Source organism: Oncorhynchus masou, chromosome 27 (genome assembly GCF_036934945.1).
Source record: "Oncorhynchus masou masou isolate Uvic2021 chromosome 27, UVic_Omas_1.1, whole genome shotgun sequence".
NCBI classification, from domain to species: Eukaryota; Metazoa; Chordata; class Actinopteri; order Salmoniformes; family Salmonidae; genus Oncorhynchus; species Oncorhynchus masou.
In genome coordinates this window covers 60,291,183-60,318,319 of record NC_088238.1, presented here as the reverse complement: position 1 = coordinate 60,318,319, position 27,137 = coordinate 60,291,183, and the positions used below count along the sequence as shown (strand labels likewise).

The following is a 27,137-nucleotide window of genomic DNA, read 5'->3' as shown; positions in this document are numbered from 1 at the left end:
TACGCCCATTCTTTCGTCTCCCAACTCTGTCGGTGAGTGTCATTGGTCGCCATGAACATCCCCTCCCGCTCAACCATCCCACCTTGTGTCGTTTGTGCTCCCTCAGCGTCGGATTGCCTTGTTTGCGTTGCATAATCCGACGCCTCAAAGGCCCGTTTTCGCCCAGCGAGACTTCTAGCTCTCTGCTGTGTGCTGTGTTTAACCTCCTCAGTCTGCTGTGGGCTGTGTTTAACCTCCTCTATCTGCTGTGGGCTGTGTTTAACCTCCTCAGTCTGCTGTGGGCTGTGTTTAACCTCCTCTGTCTGCTGTGGGCTGTGTTTAACCTCCTCTGTCTGCTGTGGGCTGTGTTTAACCTCCTCAGTCTGCTGTGGGCTGTGTTTAACCTCCTCTGTCTGCTGTGGGCTGTGTTTAACCTCCTCTGTCTGCTGTGGGCTGTGTTTAACCTCCTCTGTCTTCTGTGGGCTGTGTTTAACCTCCTCTGTCTGCTGTGGGCTGTGTTTAACCTCCTCTGACTGCTGTGGGCTGTGTTTAACCTCCTCTGACTGCTGTGGGCTGTGTTTAACCTCCCCTGTCTGTTTGCTGTGGGCTGTGTTTAACCTCCTCTGTCTGCTGTGGGCTGTGTTTAACCTCCTCTGTCTGCTGTGGGCTGTGTTTAACCTCCTCTGACTGCTGTGTGCTGTGTTTAACCTCCTCAGTCTGCTGTGGGCTGTTTTTAACCTCCTCTGTCTGCTGTGGGCTGTGTTTAACCTCCTCTGTCTGCGGTGGGCTGTGTTTAACCTCCTCTGTCTGCTGTGTGCTGTGTTTAACCTCCTCAGTCTGCTGTGGGCTGTGTTTAACCTCCTCAGTCTGCTGTGGGCTGTGTTTAACCTCCTCTCTCTGCTGTGGGCTGTGTTTAACCTCCTCTGTCTGCTGTGGGCTGTGTTTAACCTCCTCTGTCTGCTTCATGGAGAATGGCTACAGTTTTGCTTCCCAGTGAGATGTTAACATTTCCTCACAGGCTTGCAGAAAAATCAACCGAGTTTCCAATGAGCCTGTTATCTCCCTTTCCTCATCCACCCACACCCCCCCACTGCCTCTGAAAGAAATCAATACTGTGCAAGCTAACTAGGCATATTCTCTGGGAGAGGGTGGCCCCGGGATTGTAAACTAAACATGCTATAAAACATATGGCCGCATCAGAGGAAAATGCTTGCGCAGCTTCTTTTTTTTTTTTTTTTTTGTTAGCTCGTGGCGCGGTGGTTAATGAGTTCCTGAGCCTCTTGATGTTCACCGTTATTCAGCCTGCGTCTGTCCCCTCCCCATCGCTGACGTTCAGGGAGCTCGGCTTAAAACAAACACATTACTAGGCTAAAATATATCCATCTTGTTTATAAGTCAGATATTTGTTTCCGTCAATCCGTCATTGGGATTCAGGGCTCGAGGGGGGGGGTAGCTCCAACATGCCCCGGTGCCAAGCGTAATTTAGATGGCTTTTGCCGCATGATGTACTGTTTTACACTATTAGTATGCACGTTCTGGACTCTCGTAAAAAAATAAAATAAGTAAATAGGTTGTCTCTCTGTCGCTAATTAGTCACCCTGAAACGCTACACTTTTCTTAATTCTTTTGATAGGAATATATCATTATATGCAAATTTCAGCGATTAATTGCCCTCCGTTTATAGGCGGATCTCATGTCTGTTATATATTTATTTCCGTTACCGTTAATAATCACCTTTGTCTTCTTAAGAACTTCGATTCCCCCTCTGAAATAAATAGGAATGTAATAAAATGTTTAAAAAAAATGAAGTCTTAGAAACTCCTCCCCCCCACACACACACACACACACACACACACACACACACACACACACACACACAGCATAAAGGCTCTCTCCAATAGGATTTAGATTCATGGATTTGTGGTTTTACCAGTTCAAAAGGGGATCCTGAAGCAGACATCTTTCTGGTGGTTTAGACATGGTAATGCCATATCATATAAGATAAGAAACATGCTTAACTTGGTCTTTTTCTTCTTCTTCTTCTTCTTCTAAACGTCGTCTTAGCATTGTCTTAGCGTTGTCTTAGCGTTGTCTAAACATGCATCGTAGGCTCCTGGGTGGGTTTCTGCTTCTCTGTGTTATGTTGCCCTAAGCCTTCATAAGTACCACACACACAAACGAGTCCCAGTGCCGACAGCTGGCAGCCCAGTGCAGGATTAACTGGTACCTGTAGTGCTGCTTATAAATAGTGTGTAACAAATGCTATTGGACACAAACCACGGCACAGCAACGGGTTGTAGTTTTGATCCCCCCCCCCCCTTTGTCTGTGTGTATGTGTGTCGTCTGTGCGTGTTCTTTCACACACGGTCACACTTTCTCTGATTGAACATAACCTCCCATAGTCCCCTGCGATTGGGACTGAGGCCAGATCGCCAGCTGTATATGACCTACGACACTATACCCTCTATGTTTCCTGTAGTAGATAACATGACCTACTGTAAGACACTATACCCTCCATGTTTCCCGTAGTAGATAACATGACCTACTGTAAGACACTATACGCTCCATGTTTCCTGTAGTAGATCACCTGACCTACGACACTATGCCCTCCATGTTTCCTGTAGTAGATCACCTGACCTACGACACTATACCCTCCATGTTTCCTGTAGTAGATGACCTGACCTACGACACTATACCCTCCATGTTTCCTGTAGTAGATAACCTGACCTACGACACTATACCCTCCATGTTTCCTGTAGTAGATGACCTGACCTACGACACTATACCCTCCATGTTTCCTGTAGTAGATCACCTGACCTACGACACTATACCCTCCATGTTTCCTGTAGTAGATCACCTGACCTACGTCACTATACCCTCCATGTTTCCTGTAGTAGATAACCGGATCTACTGTAAGACACTATACCCTCCATGTTTCCTGTAGTAGATCACCTGACCTACGACACTATACCCTCCATGTTTCCTGTAGTAGATCACCTGACCTACGTCACTATACCCTCCATGTTTCCTGTAGTAGATAACCGGATCTACTGTAAGACACTATACCCTGTGTAGAAATGATAATGGGCATTTATTATCTCTTATAATCCAGATTGCTAACAGCTAAAAATCATTCAAATGAAATCTAGACAGTCAAGGAGCAAATTTTAGCACATTTTTGGCGGCGAGGAAATACAACACATTTTAAGTACGGTGGCTCCCTGGACCTTGGTGAAGACCCAAATGCGTCCCCAAAGGCAAAATGAGTTTGACACCCCTGCCCCTTAAACAGTGTAGACACCTGGCAGAGGGAGCTAAGTGTTCACTCAAGAGAGGGTTGTGTGTGTCTGTGAGTGAGTGAAAGACTGAGAGATTGTTTAAATGAGTGAGTGCGTGGCTTTGCGCCCTCTGAAAGATACATATCACTCACTGTTAGGAGTTTCACGTGTGGCCATGGAATGCATCAGCAATAGACTTTCAAAATGTTTTCTCCTTCTAGTGGCAACCTCACATTTACTAAAGCTGCGCAAGGGGTTGCAACAACTGACTCTGAAATTGGAGAGAAATGCACCCTTTACGGTAGCCTCCTCTCGCCTTTATCCAATGGCCATCTCTTAGTGGAGGCCTTGACATGGAGAGTTGATCAAAGGTTGGGATGCTGTGAAGAGAGAGAGTGGGATAATTACCCTGCGCCACTGTAGAGTATAACAGAGAGTTCCACTCCTAGCTAGACACCCACCTCTTCTCCAGCCAGAGTAAGAGAATCACACACAGGAATCTGGCTCTGTCGCTTTCCCTCCCATCTATTCCACGGTATCTGTGTCTGTTTGGAATTGTCAATCAGTACTGTATCAATGCACATAATACTGGATCCCCATCTCGATGTCTCCCATCTTCCGCCCTTCCTGCTTTCTTTCTTATTTGCTTCCCTGCTTTCCTTTCATTCTTTATTTCTCTCTTTCTTTACTTTTTTTCTAGCTCCACTCACTCACTCACTCACTCACTCACTCACTCACTCACTCACTCACTCACTCACTCACTCACTCACTCACTCACTCACTCACTCACTCACTCACTCACTCACTCACTCACTCACTCACTCACTCCCTCCCTCCCTCCCTCCCTCCCTCCCTCCCTCCCTCCCTCCCTCCCCCTCCCTCCCTCCCTCCCTCCCTCCCTCCCTCCCTCCCTCCCTCCCTCCCTCCCTTCCCTTCCCTTCCCTTCCCTTCCCTTCCCTTCCCTTCCCTTCCCTTCCCTTCCCTTCCCTTCCTTCCTTCCCTCTCTCCCTTCCTTCCTTCCCTTCTTTCCTTCCTGCCCCCCTCCCTCATTGTTTTTAACCCCTTTTCTCCCCTGTTTCTTTGCCTGCCACAGTATTACCGTGGATGAAGTCCAGGCGAAACTCTCTCCCGTCCAGGATGAGGAGCGTGCTCTATCTGAAGATGAAGCTGTGGTATGTTGAAACTGTGTTAAACATCTCACTGATGTTATAGGAGTTTGATGTTAGAAATACATTGGGTCCTCAAGCGTATTTTTTTGTTGTTGTTCTAGCCCAGCACTAATCAAAGGCTTTGGTGATTAGTTGATTAGTGGAATCAGCTAGTGCTGGGCTAGAAAATAGGTGAATTAGTTGAAGCAGGCGTGTTAACGCTGGGCCAGAACAAAATGTGGCACCCCAGGGGCTCAATAAAAATAGCTAGTCTCTTCCTCAATATTTCAAACACAAAGCAGATATCCCAGCCTAATCATTGGTTTCCCGGGTTCCATTGTCAAAATCTCCCTCGCTATTCGACAAGTACTCTCACCACAGGCTCTATCCACACTCATTTGAATTCATAGGAATACAGTTTCCAACAAGGATTTCCCTTCAACCGCGATGTGTGAGAATGCCACTGTCTGCTCCACTTTAAACTGTGAGCTTGCGCACCAAGAGCAGATATCAATGTATTTTTTTTTGGAGGGTGGGGGGGGGTGTAAACAAAATACCTGAATCTCCTTTTTCTTTCAATGCTAATTGGTATGCGAGAGGGCCTGCCGGTGTCCCTGGAGTGGGTAGTGTGGTAGATTTAGACTTGGCTAGTATATAGACACACACTGTGAACAGGCTCTCACGTCCACCAAAATGCACCAATCATGCAACATCAATATTGTATATCTCAATATGCACCAGTCATACATCATCCATATTGTATATCTCAAAATGCTTATAGGGGAGGATTACCCAAGGTTTCTTATAATGCAGTATGCAATTATCGACGTGTGAGTGTGTGCTCTTGTGTGGGTGCGTGCCTCCGTGTGCATGTGAGACTTATTTGTGTCTATGTTCCCGAGAAGTGTCTCCTAAGCAGGTTCGTGTCCAAGTTAACTTTACGTAACAAGTCTCAGTTGACACAAAGCTAGTTAGCTTTACGTAACAAGACTCAGTTGACACAATGCTAGTTAACTTTACGTAACAAGACTCAGTTGACACAAAGCTAGTTAGCTTTACGTAACAAGTCTCAGTTGACACAAAGCTAGTTAGCTTTACGTAACAAGACTCAGTTGACACATAGCTAATTAACATTACGTAACAAGTCTCAGTTGACACAAAGCTAATTAACTTTACGTAACAAGTCTCAGTTGACACAATGCTAGTTAGCTTTACGTAACAAGACTCAGTTGACACAAAGCTAATTAACATTACGTAACAAGTCTCAGTTGACACAATGCTAGTTAGCTTTACGTAACAAGACTCAGTTGACACAAAGCTAATTAACTTTACGTAACAAGTCTCAGTTGACACAATGCTAGTTAGCTTTACGTAACAAGACTCAGTTGACACAAAGCTAATTAACTTTACGTAACAAGTCTCAGTTGACACAATGCTAGTTAACTTTACGTAACAAGTCTCAGTTGACACAAAGCTAGTTAGCTTTACGTAACAAGTCTCAGTTGACACAAAGCTAGTTAGCTTTACGTAACAAGTCTCAGTTGACACAAAGCTAGTTAGCTTTACGTAACAAGTCTCAGTTGACACAAAGCTAGTTTAGATGCATTTAAATGCAAAGGAATTCAGTATCAGTAAGCAGCATTCTGATTGGACAGCTGGACCAAGCTAATCTCCAGGATCTACTGATGTTGCGTGGCATTCTGAACCATGTAGCCTACCCCCAAAAAATACCAAGTCCTACCCTCGCAAGCGACATTAAAGGGCCCAGAATGGGAAACCACTGGCTGTTTGTTATTTATAGCTGGCCCAGAATGGGAAACCACTGGCTGTTTGTTATTTATAGCTGGCCCAGAATGGGAAACCTCTGGCTGTTTGTTATTTATAGCTGGCCCAGAATGGGAAACCACTGGCTGTTTGTTATTTATAGCTGGCCCAGAATGGGAAACCACTGGCTGTTTGTTATTTATAGCTGGCCCAGAATGGGAAACCACTGGCTGTTTGTTATTTATAGCTGGCCCAGAATGGGAAACCACTGGCTGTTTGTTATTTATAGCTGGCCCAGAATGGGAAACCACTGGCTGTTTGTTATTTATAGCTGGCCCAGAATGGGAAACCACTGGCTGTTTGTTATTTATAGCTGGCCCAGAATGGGAAACCACTGGCTGTTTGTTATTTATAGCTGGCCCAGAATGGGAAACCACTGGCTGTTTGTTATTTATAGCTGGCCCAGAATGGGAAACCACTGGCTGTTTGTTATTTATAGCTGGCCCAGAATGGGAAACCACTGGCTGTTTGTTATTTATAGCTGGCCCAGAATGGGAAACCACTGGCTGTTTGTTATTTATAGCTGGCCCAGAATGGGAAACCACTGGCTGTTTGTTATTTATAGCTGGCCCAGAATGGGAAACCACTGGCTGTTTGTTATTTATAGCTGGCCCAGAATGGGAAACCACTGGCTGTTTGTTATTTATAGCTGGCCCAGAATGGGAAACCACTGGCTGTTTGTTATTTATAGCTGGCCCAGAATGGGAAACCTCTGGCTGTTTGTTATTTATAGCTGGCCCAGAATGGGAAACCACTGGCTGTTTGTTATTTATAGCTGGCCCAGAATGGGAAACCACTGGCTGTTTGTTATTTATAGCTGGCCCAGAATGGGAAACCACTGGCTGTTTGTTATTTATAGCTGGCCCAGAATGGGAAACCACTGGCTGTTTGTTATTTATAGCTGGCCCAGAATGGGAAACCACTGGCTGTTTGTTATTTATAGCTGGCCCAGAATGGGAAACCACTGGCTGTTTGTTATTTATAGCTGGCCCAGAATGGGAAACCACTGGCTGTTTGTTATTTATAGCTGGCCCAGAATGGGAAACCACTGGCTGTTTGTTATTTATAGCTGGCCCAGAATGGGAAACCACTGGCTGTTTGTTATTTATAGCTGGCCCAGAATGGGAAACCACTGGCTGTTTGTTATTTATAGCTGGCCCAGAATGGGAAACCACTGGCTGTTTGTTATTTATAGCTGGCCCAGAATGGGAAACCACTGGCTGTTTGTTATTTATAGCTGGCCCAGAATGGGAAACCACTGGCTGTTTGTTATTTATAGCTGGCCCAGAATGGGAAACCACTGGCTGTTTGTTATTTATAGCTGGCCCAGAATGGGAAACCACTGGCTGTTTGTTATTTATAGCTGGCCCAGAATGGGAAACCACTGGCTGTTTGTTATTTATAGCTGGCCCAGAATGGGAAACCACTGGCTGTTTGTTATTTATAGCTGGCCCAGAATGGGAAACCACTGGCTGTTTGTTATTTATAGCTGGCCCAGAATGGGAAACCACTGGCTGTTTGTTATTTATAGCTGGCCCAGAATGGGAAACCACTGGCTGTTTGTTATTTATAGCTGGCCCAGAATGGGAAACCACTGGCTGTTTGTTATTTATAGCTGGCCCAGAATGGGAAACCACTGGCTGTTTGTTATTTATAGCTGGCCCAGAATGGGAAACCACTGGCTGTTTGTTATTTATAGCTGGCCCAGAATGGGAAACCACTGGCTGTTTGTTATTTATAGCTGGCCCAGAATGGGAAACCACTGGCTGTTTGTTATTTATAGCTGGCCCAGAATGGGAAACCACTGGCTGTTTGTTATTTATAGCTGGCCCAGAATGGGAAACCACCAGCTGGCCCAGAATGGAAACCACTGGCTGTTTGTTATTTATAGCTGGCCCAGAATGGGAAACCACTGGCTGTTTGTTATTTATAGCTGGCCCAGAATGGGAAACCACTGGCTGTTTGTTATTTATAGCTGGCCCAGAATGGGAAACCACTGGCTGTTTGTTATTTATAGCTGGCCCAGAATGGGAAACCACTGGCTGTTTGTTATTTATAGCTGGCCCAGAATGGGAAACCACTGGCTGTTTGTTATTTATAGCTGGCCCAGAATGGGAAACCACTGGCTGTTTGTTATTTATAGCTGGCCCAGAATGGGAAACCACTGGCTGTTTGTTATTTATAGCTGGCCCAGAATGGGAAACCACTGGCTGTTTGTTATTTATAGCTGGCCCAGAATGGGAAACCACTGGCTGTTTGTTATTTATAGCTGGCCCAGAATGGGAAACCACTGGCTGTTTGTTATTTATAGCTGGCCCAGAATGGGAAACCACTGGCTGTTTGTTATTTATAGCTGGCCCAGAATGGGAAACCACTGGCTGTTTGTTATTTATAGCTGGCCCAGAATGGGAAACCACTGGCTGTTTGTTATTTATAGCTGGCCCAGAATGGGAAACCACTGGCTGTTTGTTATTTATAGCTGGCCCAGAATGGGAAACCACTGGCTGTTTGTTATTTATAGCTGGCCCAGAATGGGAAACCACTGGCTGTTTGTTATTTATAGCTGGCCCAGAATGGGAAACCACTGGCTGTTTGTTATTTATAGCTGGCCCAGAATGGGAAACCACTGGCTGTTTGTTATTTATAGCTGGCCCAGAATGGGAAACCACTGGCTGTTTGTTATTTATAGCTGGCCCAGAATGGGAAACCACTGGCTGTTTGTTATTTATAGCTGGCCCAGAATGGGAAACCACTGGCTGTTTGTTATTTATAGCTGGCCCAGAATGGGAAACCACTGGCTGTTTGTTATTTATAGCTGGCCCAGAATGGGAAACCACTGGCTGTTTGTTATTTATAGCTGGCCCAGAACTGGCTGTTTGTTATTTATAGCTGGCCCAGAATGGGAAACCACTGGCTGTTTGTTATTTATAGCTGGCCCAGAATGGGAAACCACTGGCTGTTTGTTATTTATAGCTGGCCCAGAATGGGAAACCACTGGCTGTTTGTTATTTATAGCTGGCCCAGAATGGGAAACCACTGGCTGTTTGTTATTTATAGCTGGCCCAGAATGGGAAACCACTGGCTGTTTGTTATTTATAGCTGGCCCAGAATGGGAAACCACTGGCTGTTTGTTATTTATAGCTGGCCCAGAATGGGAAACCACTGGCTGTTTGTTATTTATAGCTGGCCCAGAATGGGAAACCACTGGCTGTTTGTTATTTATAGCTGGCCCAGAATGGGAAACCACTGGCTGTTTGTTATTTATAGCTGGCCCAGAATGGGAAACCACTGGCTGTTTGTTATTTATAGCTGGCCCAGAATGGGAAACCACTGGCTGTTTGTTATTTATAGCTGGCCCAGAATGGGAAACCACTGGCTGTTTGTTATTTATAGCTGGCCCAGAATGGGAAACCACTGGCTGTTTGTTATTTATAGCTGGCCCAGAATGGGAAACCACTGGCTGTTTGTTATTTATAGCTGGCCCAGAATGGGAAACCACTGGCTGTTTGTTATTTATAGCTGGCCCAGAATGGGAAACCACTGGCTGTTTGTTATTTATAGCTGGCCCAGAATGGGAAACCACTGGCTGTTTGTTATTTATAGCTGGCCCAGAATGGGAAACCACTGGCTGTTTGTTATTTATAGCTGGCCCAGAATGGGAAACCACTGGCTGTTTGTTATTTATAGCTGGCCCAGAATGGGAAACCACTGGCTGTTTGTTATTTATAGCTGGCCCAGAATGGGAAACCACTGGCTGTTTGTTATTTATAGCTGGCCCAGAATGGGAAACCACTGGCTGTTTGTTATTTATAGCTGGCCCAGAATGGGAAACCACTGGCTGTTTGTTATTTATAGCTGGCCCAGAATGGGAAACCACTGGCTGTTTGTTATTTATAGCTGGCCCAGAATGGGAAACCTGTTTGGCTGGCCCAGAATTGGCTGTTTGTTATTTATAGCTGGCCCAGAATGGGAAACCACTGGCTGTTTGTTATTTATAGCTGGCCCAGAATGGGAAACCACTGGCTGTTTGTTATTTATAGCTGGCCCAGAATGGGAAACCACTGGCTGTTTGTTATTTATAGCTGGCCCAGAATGGGAAACCACTGGCTGTTTGTTATTTATAGCTGGCCCAGAATGGGAAACCACTGGCTGTTTGTTATTTATAGCTGGCCCAGAATGGGAAACCACTGGCTGTTTGTTATTTATAGCTGGCCCAGAATGGGAAACCACTGGCTGTTTGTTATTTATAGCTGGCCCAGAATGGGAAACCACTGGCTGTTTGTTATTTATAGCTGGCCCAGAATGGGAAACCACTGGCTGTTTGTTATTTATAGCTGGCCCAGAATGGGAAACCACTGGCTGTTTGTTATTTATAGCTGGCCCAGAATGGGAAACCACTGGCTGTTTGTTATTTATAGCTGGCCCAGAATGGGAAACCACTGGCTGTTTGTTATTTATAGCTGGCCCAGAATGGGAAACCACTGGCTGTTTGTTATTTATAGCTGGCCCAGAATGGGAAACCACTGGCTGTTTGTTATTTATAGCTGGCCCAGAATGGGAAACCACTGGCTGTTTGTTATTTATAGCTGGCCCAGAATGGGAAACCACTGGCTGTTTGTTATTTATAGCTGGCCCAGAATGGGAAACCACTGGCTGTTTGTTATTTATAGCTGGCCCAGAATGGGAAACCACTGGCTGTTTGTTATTTATAGCTGGCCCAGAATGGGAAACCACTGGCTGTTTGTTATTTATAGCTGGCCCAGAATGGGAAACCACTGGCTGTTTGTTATTTATAGCTGGCCCAGAATGGGAAACCACTGGCTGTTTGTTATTTATAGCTGGCCCAGAATGGGAAACCACTGGCTGTTTGTTATTTATAGCTGGCCCAGAATGGGAAACCACTGGCTGTTTGTTATTTATAGCTGGCCCAGAATGGGAAACCACTGGCTGTTTGTTATTTATAGCTGGCCCAGAATGGGAAACCACTGGCTGTTTGTTATTTATAGCTGGCCCAGAATGGGAAACCACTGGCTGTTTGTTATTTATAGCTGGCCCAGAATGGGAAACCACTGGCTGTTTGTTATTTATAGCTGGCCCAGAATGGGAAACCACTGGCTGTTTGTTATTTATAGCTGGCCCAGAATGGGAAACCACTGGCTGTTTGTTATTTATAGCTGGCCCAGAATGGGAAACCACTGGCTGTTTGTTATTTATAGCTGGCCCAGAATGGGAAACCACTGGCTGTTTGTTATTTATAGCTGGCCCAGAATGGGAAACCACTGGCTGTTTGTTATTTATAGCTGGCCCAGAATGGGAAACCACTGGCTGTTTGTTATTTATAGCTGGCCCAGAATGGGAAACCACTGGCTGTTTGTTATTTATAGCTGGCCCAGAATGGGAAACCACTGGCTGTTTGTTATTTATAGCTGGCCCAGAATGGGAAACCACTGGCTGTTTGTTATTTATAGCTGGCCCAGAATGGGAAACCACTGGCTGTTTGTTATTTATAGCTGGCCCAGAATGGGAAACCACTGGCTGTTTGTTATTTATAGCTGGCCCAGAATGGGAAACCACTGGCTGTTTGTTATTTATAGCTGGCCCAGAATGGGAAACCACTGGCTGTTTGTTATTTATAGCTGGCCCAGAATGGGAAACCTCTGGCTGTTTGTTATTTATAGCTGGCCCAGAATGGGAAACCTCTGTCTGTTTGTTATTTATAGCTGGTCCAGAATGGGAAACCACTGGCTGTTTGTTATTTATAGCTGGCCCAGAATGGGAAACCACTGGCTGTTTGTTATTTATAGCTGGCCCAGAATGGGAAACCTCTGGCTGTTTGTTATTTATAGCTGGCTCAGAATGGGAAACCTCTGTCTGTTTGTTATTTATAGCTGGTGAGGACACAGGATGGCAATCCTAATTAATTCACATACATTTGAAATGAGTGAATGAATATGAATATGCATGAATATGAAAGTGTGCACTTATCCAATCAAACGATGATCAAGCCGGCGAATTAAACAGTTTGCCAAGGACAGTAGTTAATGGGCAATTTACATTAGAATGAGGAAGCAGCCGCGTGAAGACGTCGACGACCCTACAAGGAGCTGTGCTTTTGTTGTTGTTCTGCGCTTCGCTCTGATTGGCAGCAACATTTGACCTGTTGTTATCAGTAACCCCATGACATTCTCCCCACAAAGAAGTGTTACGTCGGCCATTTTTTTAAATCTTTTTTTTTTTTACATTAAGTGAGACTGCTTACGCTCCTAATATGTTCACTTCTTCCCAAGGCGGAGAAACCCTCCCCCCATTGTTCCGGTTGATAACATAGGCCTCCGAGTTGAGTTCCCAGTCGTGTTGAGAGCTGTTGTATTTGAGAGATGGTCTGTTATTGTACCAACCAAAGACTTCCATTACTCTGGCCAGAAGGATGTCAGGAGCAATTGGGCTGTCGTTTTAGATTTCTCACACTTCCCCCACTTCCTGTCATTCCCACTTAATTTTGATTTGGTTCCTCCCTTGTTTCCACCCTTGTCACCTCCCTCGTTTCCTCTCTTGTCTCCTCCCTAATTTCCTCTCTTGTCTCCTCCCTCGTTTGCTCTCTCGTCTCCTCCCTCGTTTCCTCTCTTGACTCCTCCCTCGTTTCCTCTCTTGTCTCCTCCCTCGTTTCCTCTCTTGTCTCCTCCCTAGTTTCCTCTCTTGTCTCCTCCCTCGATTCCTCTCTTGTCTCCTCCCTCGTTTCCTCTCTTGACCCCTCCCTCGATTCCTCTCTCGTCTCCTCCCTCATTTCCTCTCTCGTCTCCTCCCTCGTTTCCTCTCTCATCTCCTCCCTCGATTCCTCTCTCGTCTCCTCCCTCGATTCCTCTCTCGTCTCCTCCCTCGATTCCTCTCTCGTCTCGTTTCCTCATCTCGTCTCCTCCCTCGATTCCTCTCTCGTCTCCTCCCTCGATTCCTCTCTCGTCTCCTCCCTCGTTTCCTCATCTCATCTCCTCCCTCGATTCCTCATCTCATCTCCTCCCTCGATTCCTCATCTCATCTCCTCCCTCGATTCCTCCTCTCATCTCCTCCCTCGTTTCCTCATCTTGTCTCCTCCCTCGTTTCCTCCCTCTCTCTACTTTCTCTGAAAAAAGCTTTGGGCACCGCCAGAAAATTCAGTTTCCACTTCAGTGGTCCAGATCATTCAAGAACAGAGAGTACCTCAAAAACAATTTGCTGATCAAAGGAAGCATTCCTCTCTGTAAGGGAAAGCAGGACTTTAGACACTGGCATTAGACAATGCTATGAGAAGAGAAGGCTTTACACTGTGTTCATTGTTTTTAGTTGAGGAACAGTTCGTATAATTCGTAGGTAAAAAGTGATTCATTTGAAAAGGGAGGGTCTCGTAATCCATTGTGTGTTATCTACATACGGTACAATGAACACGAAACAACACTGGCATGCATGTTATCAACGCTCATGTCCATATTGTCTCAATACCTCATCAGAAATCCACTATATGCACAAGTATGCATTTTGAAGTCTCTTCTCTTGGTATCCTTTTTCTGCTGTCGGGAACCCTCTTGGTTGTCTCCATCAGAAATCAAACATGGACACCACAAACTCAGAGTCGTTGGCGTGTGACTTGTTGCTCGGATGTGATGAAGAGAAGCAGAGTTGAGCTGGGGAGATTGCAGTCTCCTTGGTGATGGACCTCCAGTCCTCAAAATGAGAGATATTTTACCCTCTCCTCTTTCATACGTGGACTCACCTAACCCTTACACCCTAACCCTTATGCCCCTGGGGTGGCAGAGTAGCCTAGCGGTTACAGCGTTGGACTAGTAACCGGAAGGTTGCAAGTTCAAAACCCTGAGCTGACAAGGTACAAATCTGTCGTTCTGCCCCTGAACAGGCAGTTAACCCACTGTTCCTAGGCCGTCATTGTAAATAAGAATTTGTTCTTAACTGACTTGCCTGGTTAAATAAAGGTACAAAAATAAATATAAATAAACATAGGGAATGAGAGGTCTCACCACAGATTAGGTTTCTATAACAAACAAAAAAAAGAAGACAGAGAGAAAAGAAATCCATCTTAGGTGAGAGAGAGGAAAAAGCCATCCCTCTTCACCCTCTATTTCCTGTAGCAAGCTTAGGTAATACTGTAGCTCCTAATTTATGTGGTCTCTGACACCTGGTGTTGCATGGCAAACGGTCCAGGAACAAAAGGACAATGCCCAAGGACTAGTCAGCCCTTCCCTCTCTGAGGGGAATCTCTCTGTTACAGTATCCAGAGGACTGGCTGTTATTACAGAATACTACAATACCATATCTGGTGTCTATCTGAAACGTGTCCTCTACAGAGGACCCTGATACTGTCTATATGGATGGAGGATCTCTGTGGTTACTTGTATCTGTACAGGGAGGACCCTGAAGCTGTCTATATGGATGGAGGATCTCCGTGGTTACTTGTATCTGTACAGGGAGGACCCTGAAGCTGTCTAAATGGATGGAGGATCTCTGTGGTTACTTGTATCTGTACAGGGAGGACCCTGAAGCTGTCTAAATGGATGGAGGATCTTTGTGGTTACTTGTATCTGTACAGGGAGGACCCTGAAGCTGTCTATATGGATGGAGGATCTCTGTGGTTACTTGTATCTGTACAGGGAGGACCCTGAAGCTGTCTATATGGATGGAGGATCTCCGTGGTTACTTGTATCTCTACAGGGAGGACCCTGAAGCTGTCTATATGGATGGAGGATCTCCGTGGTTACTTGTATCTGTACAGGGAGGACCCTGAAGCTGTCTATATGGATGGAGGATCTCCGTGGTTACTTGTATCTGTACAGGGAGGACCCGAAGCTGTCTATATGGATGGAGGATCTCTGCGGTTACTTGTATCTGTACAGGGAGGACCCTGCAGCTGTCTATATGGATGGAGGATCTCCGTGGTTACTTGTATCTGTACAGGGAGGACCCTGAAGCTGTCTATATGGATGGAGGATCTCCGTGGTTACTTGTATCTGTACTTGTATCTGTACCGGGAGGACCCTGAAGCTGTCTATATGGATGGAGGATCTCTGCGGTTACTTGTATCTGTACAGCTGTCTATATGAATGGAGGACCCTGCAGCTGTCTATATGGATGGAGGATCTCTGTGGTTACTTGTATCTGTACAGGGAGGACCCTGAAGCTGTCTATATGGATGGAGGATCTCCGTGGTTACTTGTATCTGTACAGGAGGACCCTGAAGCTGTCTATATGGATGGAGGAGTGGTTACTTGTATCTGTACAGGGAGGACCCTGAAGCTGTCTATATGAATGGAGGATCTCCGTGGTTACTTGTATCTGTACAGGGAGGACCCTGAAGCTGTCTATATGAATGGAGGATCTCTGTGGTTACTTGTATCTGTACAGGGAGGACCCTGAAGCTGTCTATATGGATGGAGGATCTCTGTGGTTACTTGTATCTGTACAGGGAGGACCCTGAAGCTGTCTATATGGATGGAGGATCTCTGTGGTTACTTGTATCTGTACAGGGAGGACCCTGAAGCTGTCTATATGGATGGAGGATCTCTGCGGTTACTTGTATCTGTACAGGGAGGACCCTGAAGCTGTCTATATGGATGGAGGATCTCCGTGGTTACTTGTATCTGTACAGGGAGGACCCTGAAGCTGTCTATATGGATGGAGGAGGTTACTTGTATCTGTACAGGGGGACCCTAGCTGTCTATATGGATGGAGGATCTCTGTGGTTACTTGTATCTGTACATGGGGAGGACCCTGAAGCTGTCTATATGGATGGAGGATCTCCGTGGTTACTTGTATCTGTACAGGGAGGACCCTGAAGCTGTCTATATGGATGGAGGATCTACTTGTATCTGTACAGGGAGGTGAAGGTTGGAGGACTTGTATCTGTACAGGGAGGACCCTGAAGCTGTCTATATGGATGGAGGATCTCCGTGGTTACTTGTATCTGTACAGGGAGGACCCTGAAGCTGTCTATATGGATGGAGGATCTCTGTGGTTACTTGTATCTGTACAGGGAGGACGCTGCAGCTGTCTATATGGATGGAGGATCTCTGTGGTTACTTGTATCTGTACAGGGAGGACCCTGAAGCTGTCTATATGGATGGAGGATCTCTGTGGTTACTTGTATCTGTACAGGGAGGACCCTGAAGCTGTCTATATGGATGGAGGATCTCTGTGGTTACTTGTATCTGTACAGGGAGGACCCTGGAAGCTGTCTATATGGATGGAGGATCTCTGTGGTTACTTGTATCTGTACAGGGAGGACCCTGAAGCTGTCTATATGGATGGAGGATCTCTGTGGTTACTTGTATCTGTACAGGAGGACCCTGAAGCTGTCTATATGGATGGAGGATCTCCGTGGTTACTTGTATCTGTACAGGGAGGACCCTGAAGCTGTCTATATGGATGGAGGATCTCTGTGGTTACTTGTATCTGTACAGGGAGGACCCTGAAGCTGTCTATATGGATGGAGGATCTCCGTGGTTACTTGTATCTGTACAGGGAGGACCCTGAAGCTGTCTATATGGATGGAGGATCTCCGTGGTTACTTGTATCTGTACAGGGAGGACCCTGAACCTGTCTATATGAATGGAGGATCTCTGTGGTTACTTGTATCTGTATCAGGGAGGACCCTGAAGCTGTCTATATGGATGGAGGATCTCCGTGGTTACTTGTATCTGTATCTGGGAGAACTCTTTGAGTTACTCTACACAAAGGGGTTTTAGGGTTCCCGTTATGAATTCTGACTTATTTATAATCTTCGTATCTCCCAGACAAGCCGTTGGATATTGTGACAACCTGTGGAGATTCAGCCTGGGAGCTTTTAAGTTATTTTAAACTTGGTATCGTTTGATTGGTCAATGGTGGTTGGTTTTGGGTTGAAAGGTTACAACTTCAGATGTTATAAATGTAATGACATGCCTTTGTTCTCTCTCTTTCCTATATACAGTCAATGGAGGAAGGTTTATGATCAATTTTCATTTCCTAGGCTTCTCGGGCCTCTGGCCTAATAGGGATATCTTTGTTCATACTTTGTATTCTACGTTAACCTTAGGATCTATATGCCTGGAAGTGTACTTTGTAATATCAGTATTGTGTTATAACTTGTTTTATGCCTTGTATGTGAATCCATTCATTGTGCAATGTTAATTAAATATCTGCTTTTGATATAGACAATTTTACAGACCAATTTTTGCTAGTCAACGTCAACTCATTGACTAATGCTTGCACGACAATGCCAGTCACTGTTCTGGGATCAGTGGCTGACATGACGATGCCAGAGAATTCTGTCTGTTCTGTTGTCAGGCAGAGATGGGTCATGTCCATTCTGTTCTAGAATCAGTGGTGTCATGACGATGGCAGAGAATTCTGTATGTTCTGTTGTCAGGCAGAGATGGGTCATGTCCACTCTGTTCTAGAATCAGTGGTGTCATGACGATGCCAGAGAATTCTGTATGTTCTGTTGTCAGGCAGAGATGGGTCATGTCCACTCTGTTCTAGAATCAGTGGTGTCATGATGATGCCAGAGAATTCTGTATGTTCTGTTGTCAGGCAGAGATCAGGTATGTCCACCCTGTTCTAGAATCAGTGATGTCATGACGATGCCAGAGAATTCTGTATGTTCTGTTGTCAGGCAGAGATGGGTCATGTCCATTCTGTTCTAGAATCAGTGGTGTCATGACGATGCCAGAGAATTCTGTATGTTCTGTTGTCAGGCAGAGATGGGTCATGTCCACTCTGTTCTAGAATCAGTGGTGTCATGAACAAAAACAAGGTCTTCTCGTAATAAGCACTCTAACACCCATATTCTCCTTCTCACCAATCCTTAATGAATAGATATGTTTGATTGGATGTACAGTACCAGTCAAACGTTTGGACACACCTACTCACTCCAGGGTTTTTCTTTATTTTGACTCTTTTCTACATTGTAGAATAATAGTGAAGACATCAAAACTATGAAATAACACATGGAATCATGTAGTGACCAAAAATAGTGTTAAACAATATTTGCCACCCTTTGCCTTTACAGCTTTGCATACTTTTGGCATTCTCTCAACCAGCTTCATGAGGTAGTCACCTGGAATGCATTTCAATTACTAGGTGTGCCTTGTTAAAAGTACAATTGTGGAATTTATTTATTTCCTTCTTAATTTATTTGAGCCAATAAGTTGTGTTGTGACAAGGTAGAGGGGGTATACAGAAGGTTCCCCTATTTGGTAAAAGACCAAGTCCATATTATGGCAAGAACAGCTCAAATAAGCAAAGAGAAACGACAGTCCGTCATTACTTTAAGACATCCCGATTATGAGGAGCCGACTCAGGAAAGGAAGACCCAGAGTCACCTCTGTTGCAGAGGATATGTTCATTAGAGTTACGGGCCTCAGAAATGTCCTTGATGACAGCTTTGCCCACTCCTGGCATTCTCTCAACCAGCTTCACCTGGAATGCATTTCTGCATATGCTGAGCACTATTTTTCCTTATTGGATCAGATTGATGTCTTGGAGACATGTTTCCATCCACTCCCCCAACCAGATTGTTGTCTTAGAGACATGGTTCCAGCCACTCCCCCAACCAGATTGTTGTCTTGGAGACATGGTTCCATCCACTCCCCCAACCAGATTGTTGTCTTGGAGACATGGTTCCATCCACCCCCCCAACCAGAATGTTGTCTTGGAGACATGGTTCCATCCACTCCCCCAACCAGAATGTTGTCTTGGAGACATGGTTCCATCCACCCACCCAACCAGAATGTTGTCTTGGAGACATGGTTCCATCCACTCCCCCAACCAGAATGTTGTCTTGGAGACATGGTTCCATCCACCCACCCAACCAGAATGTTGTCTTGGAGACATGGTTCCATCCACTCCCCCAACCAGAATGTTGTCTTGGAGACATGGTTCCATCCACCCACCCAACCAGAATGTTGTCTTGGAGACATGGTTCCATCCACTCCCCCAACCAGAATGTTGTCTTGGAGACATGGTTCCATCCACTCCCCCAACCAGAATGTTGTCTTGGAGACATGGTTCCATCCACTCCCCCAACCAGATTGTTGTCTTGGAGAAATGGTTCCAACCACTCCCCCACCAGACATCACAGCGCTACTGGCTGAAAGTTTAACTACATTTGAACACGTCATGAGGGATAAACTGGAGTAGACTACATTGTTCTCCTCTGTCGGGTCACAAAAGGCAAAAGGAGATGTCATCCCATGGAGGCTGCAACCTGCACCCCCCCCCCTTAAGGCTATAGTGACGACACGTCCAACTTTTAACTTTAACGTGTCAATCTCTTATCTCCCTCATTGCACTGTCGAGCACTTGACACGACGCCACTTACCACACTCTTCGTGGCTTGGCGGTCCCATCCTCGTCCCACAAGGTCAAACACCCGGCCTAACTCTTAACATCAGCCGCTTGAGTTTAAGCCCAGCCAGCACTGTGGATGTTCCCCTCCGAGGGGCGAGGGGGCATATTTTCATTAAGACAAGTAGTAGCTTGGCTCGTAGTTGAATGTTGATGCTGTGTACTGTAATGGTCCTTAACCAGGAATAAGATAGTTCACAATGCTCGAAGTCAGAGCATACGCTTGTATTTGACACAGATTGTGAGATATTATGTCATGTCATGACATATCATCAAACCAATAGGACGACTAAGTGTCAGAGCCTTGGTTTGCCCTGCAAATTATAACTACAAGAGTGGGGGGAAATTCTTGGAAAAAAATGGAGACTGCTTTTCCACCAGCGACCAAAAGGGGGCAGCAGGCCTCTTGTGGAATAGTCACTAATGTAAAGTCACATTCACAGTTAATTGAATCCCTTTGTTTTCATGGGCCTGAGGTGCTGCTTTTCTTTCTTTGTTTTCAGGAAAATAGATCCCTTCTGTTCTGAGAAGATCCTGATCTCCCTCCCAATAAATTCCTTTCAATTGCGTATGAGGAACTGTGTGCGAGCTTATGCCGTTTCAAAGGGTTTGATATCTAATGTGTTGACAGGGCTTTTGCTACTGGACTAGTGTAGGGGCATAGTATAGGCTTTCTTTAAATGGCTGCCGTGTCTTTGGGGTTCACAGTTGTATTGGTTTGCGCTATTGTAACAGTAGCAGTCTAGCTTGGCTGTATCAGGCTAGAAGTTGTTTTGTTGTTGCTTGGCGTAAGGTCATAGGTTTCAGGGAATTAGTATTTATCCAACTGGAATACATGTGTTTGAATAGCATTCACTGTTTTGAGCTTGCAGTATCGCAGCAGTGTCCTACACACTCACGCTGGTGTGTGGTTAGAGTGTGTAAACTGTTTTATGGTCTGAATGTTACAACCTTGTTCTATAGGCTGGCTGGCTGGCTGGGGGAGTCTGTAGTCTGAGTTCCCTTGTCACTACCGTTTCTCACTTCTCGTCACACGCCTCATGTTTTTCATGCATGGCTAGAGTTATATAATGTGAAATGACAACCAGAAGCGCATGATACGTGACTTGTAGTGTCGAAGTAAATAACATTGACCCGTTTAAAACACTGTAATATATGGTGTTATGGTCTTTGTAGGTAGGTGGGGGGGGTGGGGGAGAGATGAACGTATCAGAAAGGATTCTGTTTCTCTTGTGCCTCTCATCTTCTTCCTCCTCCCGTCGTTGTTGCCAAGGTAATAGTGGGAGGTCAAAGGGCGAGAGGGAAGGTGGAGTTTTGTGTTCTCCTCCTTTTTATTGACAATTACAACCTATTGGATGACTGTCGTTCATATTCCATTCACCCAGCTCAATGTGACAGCGATAGGTTTAGGCTACGACATGATACTAGAATTTTCCCTATACCAATCATGAGGTTGCCTCAACCTCACCTACAAATGAAAGTTCGCAACGTGCGATCACAGGTTGAGAGAAATTATAGTAATCAAGGTGACAGACAGTGACACATTTGGTACTACCTTGCACACTCTTGCCTGTTTCTAGCTGATCTATGGTGTAGCCATTAGTCTAACAGGTGCATGCGAGAGTTTCTATTGGACAGATTCAGGTACGTTTGTCCCCAGCTTCGTTACGTTTGCTTCCGTTTACGAAAGGTTTTTGTCAACATAATCGGCAGAATGAATACACCCCTGATCACACGCAAACACAGAAGTAGCAGCCACATGCAAACAGCATGATCCTGTTGATCGTTGCATATATCATTCCTTCTCGCATCTACGCTCCTCTCACCTTTTCCCTTCGCTTGTGGACTTGGTGAACAATACGACAGCTGTCTTGTGACCAGGTGAAAAAACCTTTCCAAGTGAAACTGTCATAACCGCTAACCGCTACACAAAGCTTGTTGTTTTTACCATATCAACGTCATAGTGAACATAACTACTAGAACTAACGCGTTAGTAAACCCGCTACAATCACGCAGTACATTGTACAGTCAGCAAACAGTTTAGCAGTTACACCGGCGGGCCCCAGTGGCAATAAATTAATAGAAACCAAAAGCTTACCTTGCTTGACACAGAAGAGTTCCAGTGTTGGATAGCCATAGCCAGTTAGCCAACATAGCATCCTTCTCTGTTTGAGCCGGGTGTTTGAGTAGGTTAAACTCGTGAAAGTAAAACACACACACATATATATATATATTACAAGATATAAGTAGCTAGCTCTCTCTCTTGCTTCTCCTTAATTTTGGAATAAATTAATAAAATTAATAAATTAATTTGTTCAAAACTGTTAAACTATTTTCTTTCTCTATCTTTGAGTCAACTATTCACCACATATGTACTGCGCTGCAGTGGTAGCTAGCTGTAGTTTATGCTTTCAGTACTAGATTAATGATCTGATCCTTTGATTTTTAAATGTTTTAAATTTTATTTCACCTTTATTTAACCAGGTAGGCTATTTGAGAACAAGTTCTCATTTGCAACTGCGACCTGGCCAAGATAAAGCAAAGCAGTTCGACACATACAACAACACAGAGTTACACATAGAATAAACAAAACATAGTCAATAATACAGTAGAACAAAAGAAAACAAAACGCCTATATACAGTGAGTGCAAATGAGGTAAGATAAGGAAATAGATTTTTATTTAACCTTTATTTAACTAGGCAAGTCAGTTAAGAACAAATTCTTATTTACAATGGAGGCCTAGGAACAGTGGGTTAACTGCCTTGTTCAGGGGCAGAACGACAGATTTGTACCTTGTCAGTTCGGGGGTTTGAACTTGCAACCTTCCGGTTACTAGTCCAAAGCTCTAACCACTAGGCTACCCTGCAGCCCCTACACTCTAACCACTAGGCTACCCTGCAGCCCCTACACTCTAACCACTAGGCTACCCTGCCGCCCCATATAGACCATGGTGGCGAAGTAATTACAATATAGCAATTACACACTGGAATGGTAGATGTGCAGAAGATGAATGTGCAAGTAGAGATACTGGGGTGCAAAGGAGCAAGATAAATAAATAAATACAGTATGAGGAAGAGGTAGGTAGATAGATGGGCTGTTTACAGATGGGCTATGTACAGGTGCAGGTGCTGCTCTGATAGCTGTTGCTTAAAGCTAGTGAGGGAGATATGAGTCTCCAGCTTCAGAGATTTTTGCAGTTCGTTCCAGTCATTGGCAGCAGAGAATTGGAAGGAAAGACGACCAATTGGGTGGACAACATGTCAGTTCATGCTGCAAGAGCTCTGATAGGTTAGAGGACGTTATCCTAAAGTTGTCATAATTACTGTGTAAGTCTATGGAAAGGGGCGAGAACCATGAACCTCCTAGGTTTTGTATTGAAGTCAATGTACCCAGAGGAGGATGGAAGCTATCTGTCCTCCGGCTACACCATAGTGCTACCCCACAGAGTGCTGTTGAGGCTACTGTAGACCTTCATTGCAAAACAGTGTGTTTTAATCAATTATTTGGTGACGTGAATTTACTTAGTATAGTTTAATCTAAAAAGGATAACTTTGTTAATGTTTCACGATTTTAATTTTTCTGAAATTCACTGAGGAGAATGATCCTACCCTTCCTCCTCTGAGTAGTCTACAGACACACACACACACACACACACACACACACACACACACACACACACACACACACACACACACACACACACACACACACACACACACACACACACACACACACACACACACACACACACACACACACACACACGCACACACACACTATGTCAACAGAGCCTGATGGCCTTGAACATCATGATGCTCAGTCAGCTTTAAAAAATAAACCCCAACTAATAACAGCAACAACCGTGTTAGCTTACGTCCCTATAACTGTCCGTCCAGCTGTAGCTCCTCCATTTTATTTTAACAGTGGCGCTTTGCTGCTTGTTTGTAAATAAGCGAGGAGGTTTAATAACCTTCATATTGTAACTATGTAATCAAGAGGCCGCCGTCCAGACCCCGCAAATCCACCAGCGAGACGACGGGCACCAACACATCCACTCATCAGAATTTTCACGGTGGTCTGACTGAACATTTATTACTCGTCTCACACCACGCTGCATACCAGGACTCTCAGCTGTGAGAACAGGGCATTAACATGGCCTAGACTCAGCTGTGAGAACAGGGCATTAACATGGCCTAGACTCTGCTGTGAGAACAGGGCATTAACATGGCCTAGACTCTGCTGTGAGAACAGGGCATTAACATGGCCTAGACTCAGCTGTGAGAACAGGGCATTAACATGGCCTAGACTCTGCTGTGAGAACAGGGCATTAACATGGCCTAAACTCTGCTGTGAAAACAGGGCATGGACATGGCCTAGACTCTGCTGTGAAAACAGGGCATCAGCATACCAGGGCTCAGCTGTGAGAACAGGGCATTAACATGGCCTAGACTCTGCTGTGAAAACAAGGCATTAACATGGCCTAGATTCAGCTGTGAAAACAGGGCATGAACATGGCCTAAACTCTGCTGTGAAAACAGCATTAACATACCAAGACTCAGCTGTGAGAACAGGGCATTAACATGGCCTAGACTCAGCTGTGAGAACAGGGCATTAACATGGCCTAGACTCAGCTGTGAGAACAGGGCATTAACATGGCCTAGACTCAGCTGTGAGAACAGGGCATTAACATGGCCTAGACTCAGCTGTGAGAACAGGGCATTAACATGGCCTAGACTCTGCTGTGAGAACAGGGCATTAACATGGCCTAGACTCTGCTGTGAGAACAGGGCATTAACATGGCCTAGACTCAGCTGTGAAAACAGGGCATGAACATGGCCTAAACTCTGCTGTGAAAACAGGGCATGGACATGGCCTAGACTCTGCTGTGAAAACAGGGCATCAGCATACCAGGGCTCAGCTGTGAGAACAGGGCATTAACATGGCCTAGACTCTGCTGTGAAAACAAGGCATTAACATGGCCTAGATTCAGCTGTGAGAACATGGCATTAACATGGCCTAGACTCAGCTGTGAGAACAGGGCATTAACATGGCCTAGACTCTGCTGTGAGAACAGGGCATTAACATGGCCTAGACTCTGCTGTGAAAACAGGGCATTTACATGGCCTAGACTCAGCTGTGAGAACAGGGCATTAACATGGCCTAGACTCAGCTGTGAGAACAGGGCATTAACATGGCCTAGACTCTGCTGTGAGAACAGGGCATTAACATGGCCTAGACTCTGCTGTGAAAACAGGGCATTAACATGGCCTAGACTCTGCTGTGAAAACAGGGCATTAACATGGCCTAGACTCCCAGGGACTCTGCTGTGAAGACATTAACATGGCTGACATTAGAAGGGTAAGGGTCAGGGGTTCGCTGAATGGAAAGGATGGATAAGGGAGTAATGGGAGCGATCCAGTTAGATCGCAAAACTACTGGATAGTGTTTCTCATGACAGGAACCACATTCATATTATGTAATGGGGCGGCATGTGGCCTAGTGTTGGGCCAGTAACTGAAAGGTTGCTAGATTGAATCCCCGAGCCGACAAGGTAAAAATATGTCGTTCTGCCCCTGAACAGGTAGTTAACCCACTGTTCCTAGGCCGTCATTGTAAATTAGAATTTGTTCTTAACTGACTTGCCTGGTTAAATACAGGTAAAATTAAAATGTAAGGGATAAGCAACGATGGGTTTATGTGTTCTGTGGAGAATGATGGAGAACGTGGAAGGTGTGTGCCACCAAGGCCTATCCTAATTGCATTATTTTCCAGAGAATGCATAGAGCCTTCAGTTGATGATCCCGCTTATACCACAGCTGTAGTTGAACACGTTTGCCTGTAGAAATGTGTTCATTGTCCACTGAATTAGCTAGCAAGTTTACTAGATAGATACTAGATGGTTATTACTGCATTGTCGGAACTAGAAGCACAAGCGTTTCGCTACACTCGCATTAACATCTGCGACCCATGTGTATGTGACAAGTAAATGTGATTTGATTTGAAGTAGTTGCCTTGGTAACCAAACAAACAGGCTTGCTAGCTCAGCAAACCAAACCATCAGTCCTGCTGTCTTGCTATTATGAAAAGCGAATTCAACAATGCAAATGGTATTTTCAATTGGACTTTTGCTTTCAAATGCAGCTCAAACATAGAACTGCTTAGAATGAACTTCATAGCCATTGAGTAATGCAATGCATGATAGAGAAATACTGGGCACTCTATAATGCCCTTCTAGCCAATCATGGTATAAATAGCAATCTTCTGCGTAACTGATATAGCAACTTCTGAGCGGCTCTGTATGTTAACCTGTATCAACCAGCCAGCGGAGAAGCTCAAACGTATGTGTGTGGTTTTACTATGCAAAGTACACCACCAGGCCTAAAACTGGCAACGGCCTTGGAATTACATTTTCTTCTCAACGAGGAGCAGAGTTGAATTCTCTTATGCACCACGAGATATATTTGTATCATTAATGCAATAACACAGAGGTATATGGTGATTCTCTCACCTTACAAGCTACATTGGCAGTCCCTAAAAGCAAGCCCAGGGCAACAATTAGTATTCTTATCACCCTTCTCCACCCGTCAACCACTTTCAACGCTGTACGAGTATGTCTCCTGTCACAAGCTATGGGCGCCCGTCTACAATGATATCCAGGAGCACAGTCATCGGTTGCCATGGCACCATCAAAGAGCTGCTAACCTCTGCTCAACCTATACCTTTGTTTGCCAGATGGACACATTCACAGGTGATATAATGTGATTCTATAGACTAATAATGCTTTGTCTATAATAAACTTAGGCCTACTTATTTCTGCATATTTCTTCTTCTTTCTTTTTTTCTCCTCCCCAATACACATTCTGCATGTGTGCTTATATTAAATTAATTAATTAATTATTCATTAAATTATGCCATTGTATTTTCCATAAGCTGTTACCTCAATCCGTTTAATACAAATCTACCAGCATCATAATTGTTTTTCTCTTTGTGTTTGCTTATTTTACGCTGTTTTGTATGAAGTATGTCTCGGGTGAAGGACACGTAAATCTGTTTGACACCTCCAGTTCATAGACTCATCTTATAGGAGAAGCTGAGTTGAAGTATTTTAGTATTTACATTTAAAATCATATCCGATCACAACAGCATCAAGAGGTGGTTGACAGGCAGACCGGCAGACAGACTGACTGACTGACAGGCAGGCAGTCAAGCAGACAGACAGGCTAGATAACGAACACTAAGTCCTTCGTGGGGGAAATATATCTTTTTTTTTGCGAGGTCTCCATGACGACCCCACTGTATGGCAGATGAGACGATGACGATGAGCTCCAAGAGAACACAGCCACTGTCAAGGCCCTTGCTATTTTGGCTTGAAGGAGTTTTGACGAAAATGTTATGTTAGCCAAAATAATGTTTCATCTCTCTCATCTCTTGGCTTTTCTAACCATTTGAAAGCTGTCCAATTCGGCTCGCTGGTGAGGGATGACACAGCGGATGACAAAACTCCTGTGTCTGACTGTCTGTCAAGCTCGGCTTTTTATC

General features: G+C 44.9%; 1 protein-coding gene across 3 annotated transcripts in view; it reads left to right on the top strand.

The window, feature by feature from the left end:
• LOC135516478 (glucosidase 2 subunit beta-like) overlaps window positions 1–27,137 on the top strand; it is a 290,273-nt gene that overhangs the window by 32,695 nt on the left and 230,441 nt on the right. For all 3 annotated transcript variants that reach the window (XM_064940816.1, XM_064940815.1, XM_064940817.1), the window contains exon 8: window positions 4,351–4,429. In XM_064940816.1, coding sequence (XP_064796888.1) covers window positions 4,351–4,429 — 79 coding nt within the window. The remainder of the gene's footprint in view (window positions 1–4,350; window positions 4,430–27,137) is intronic.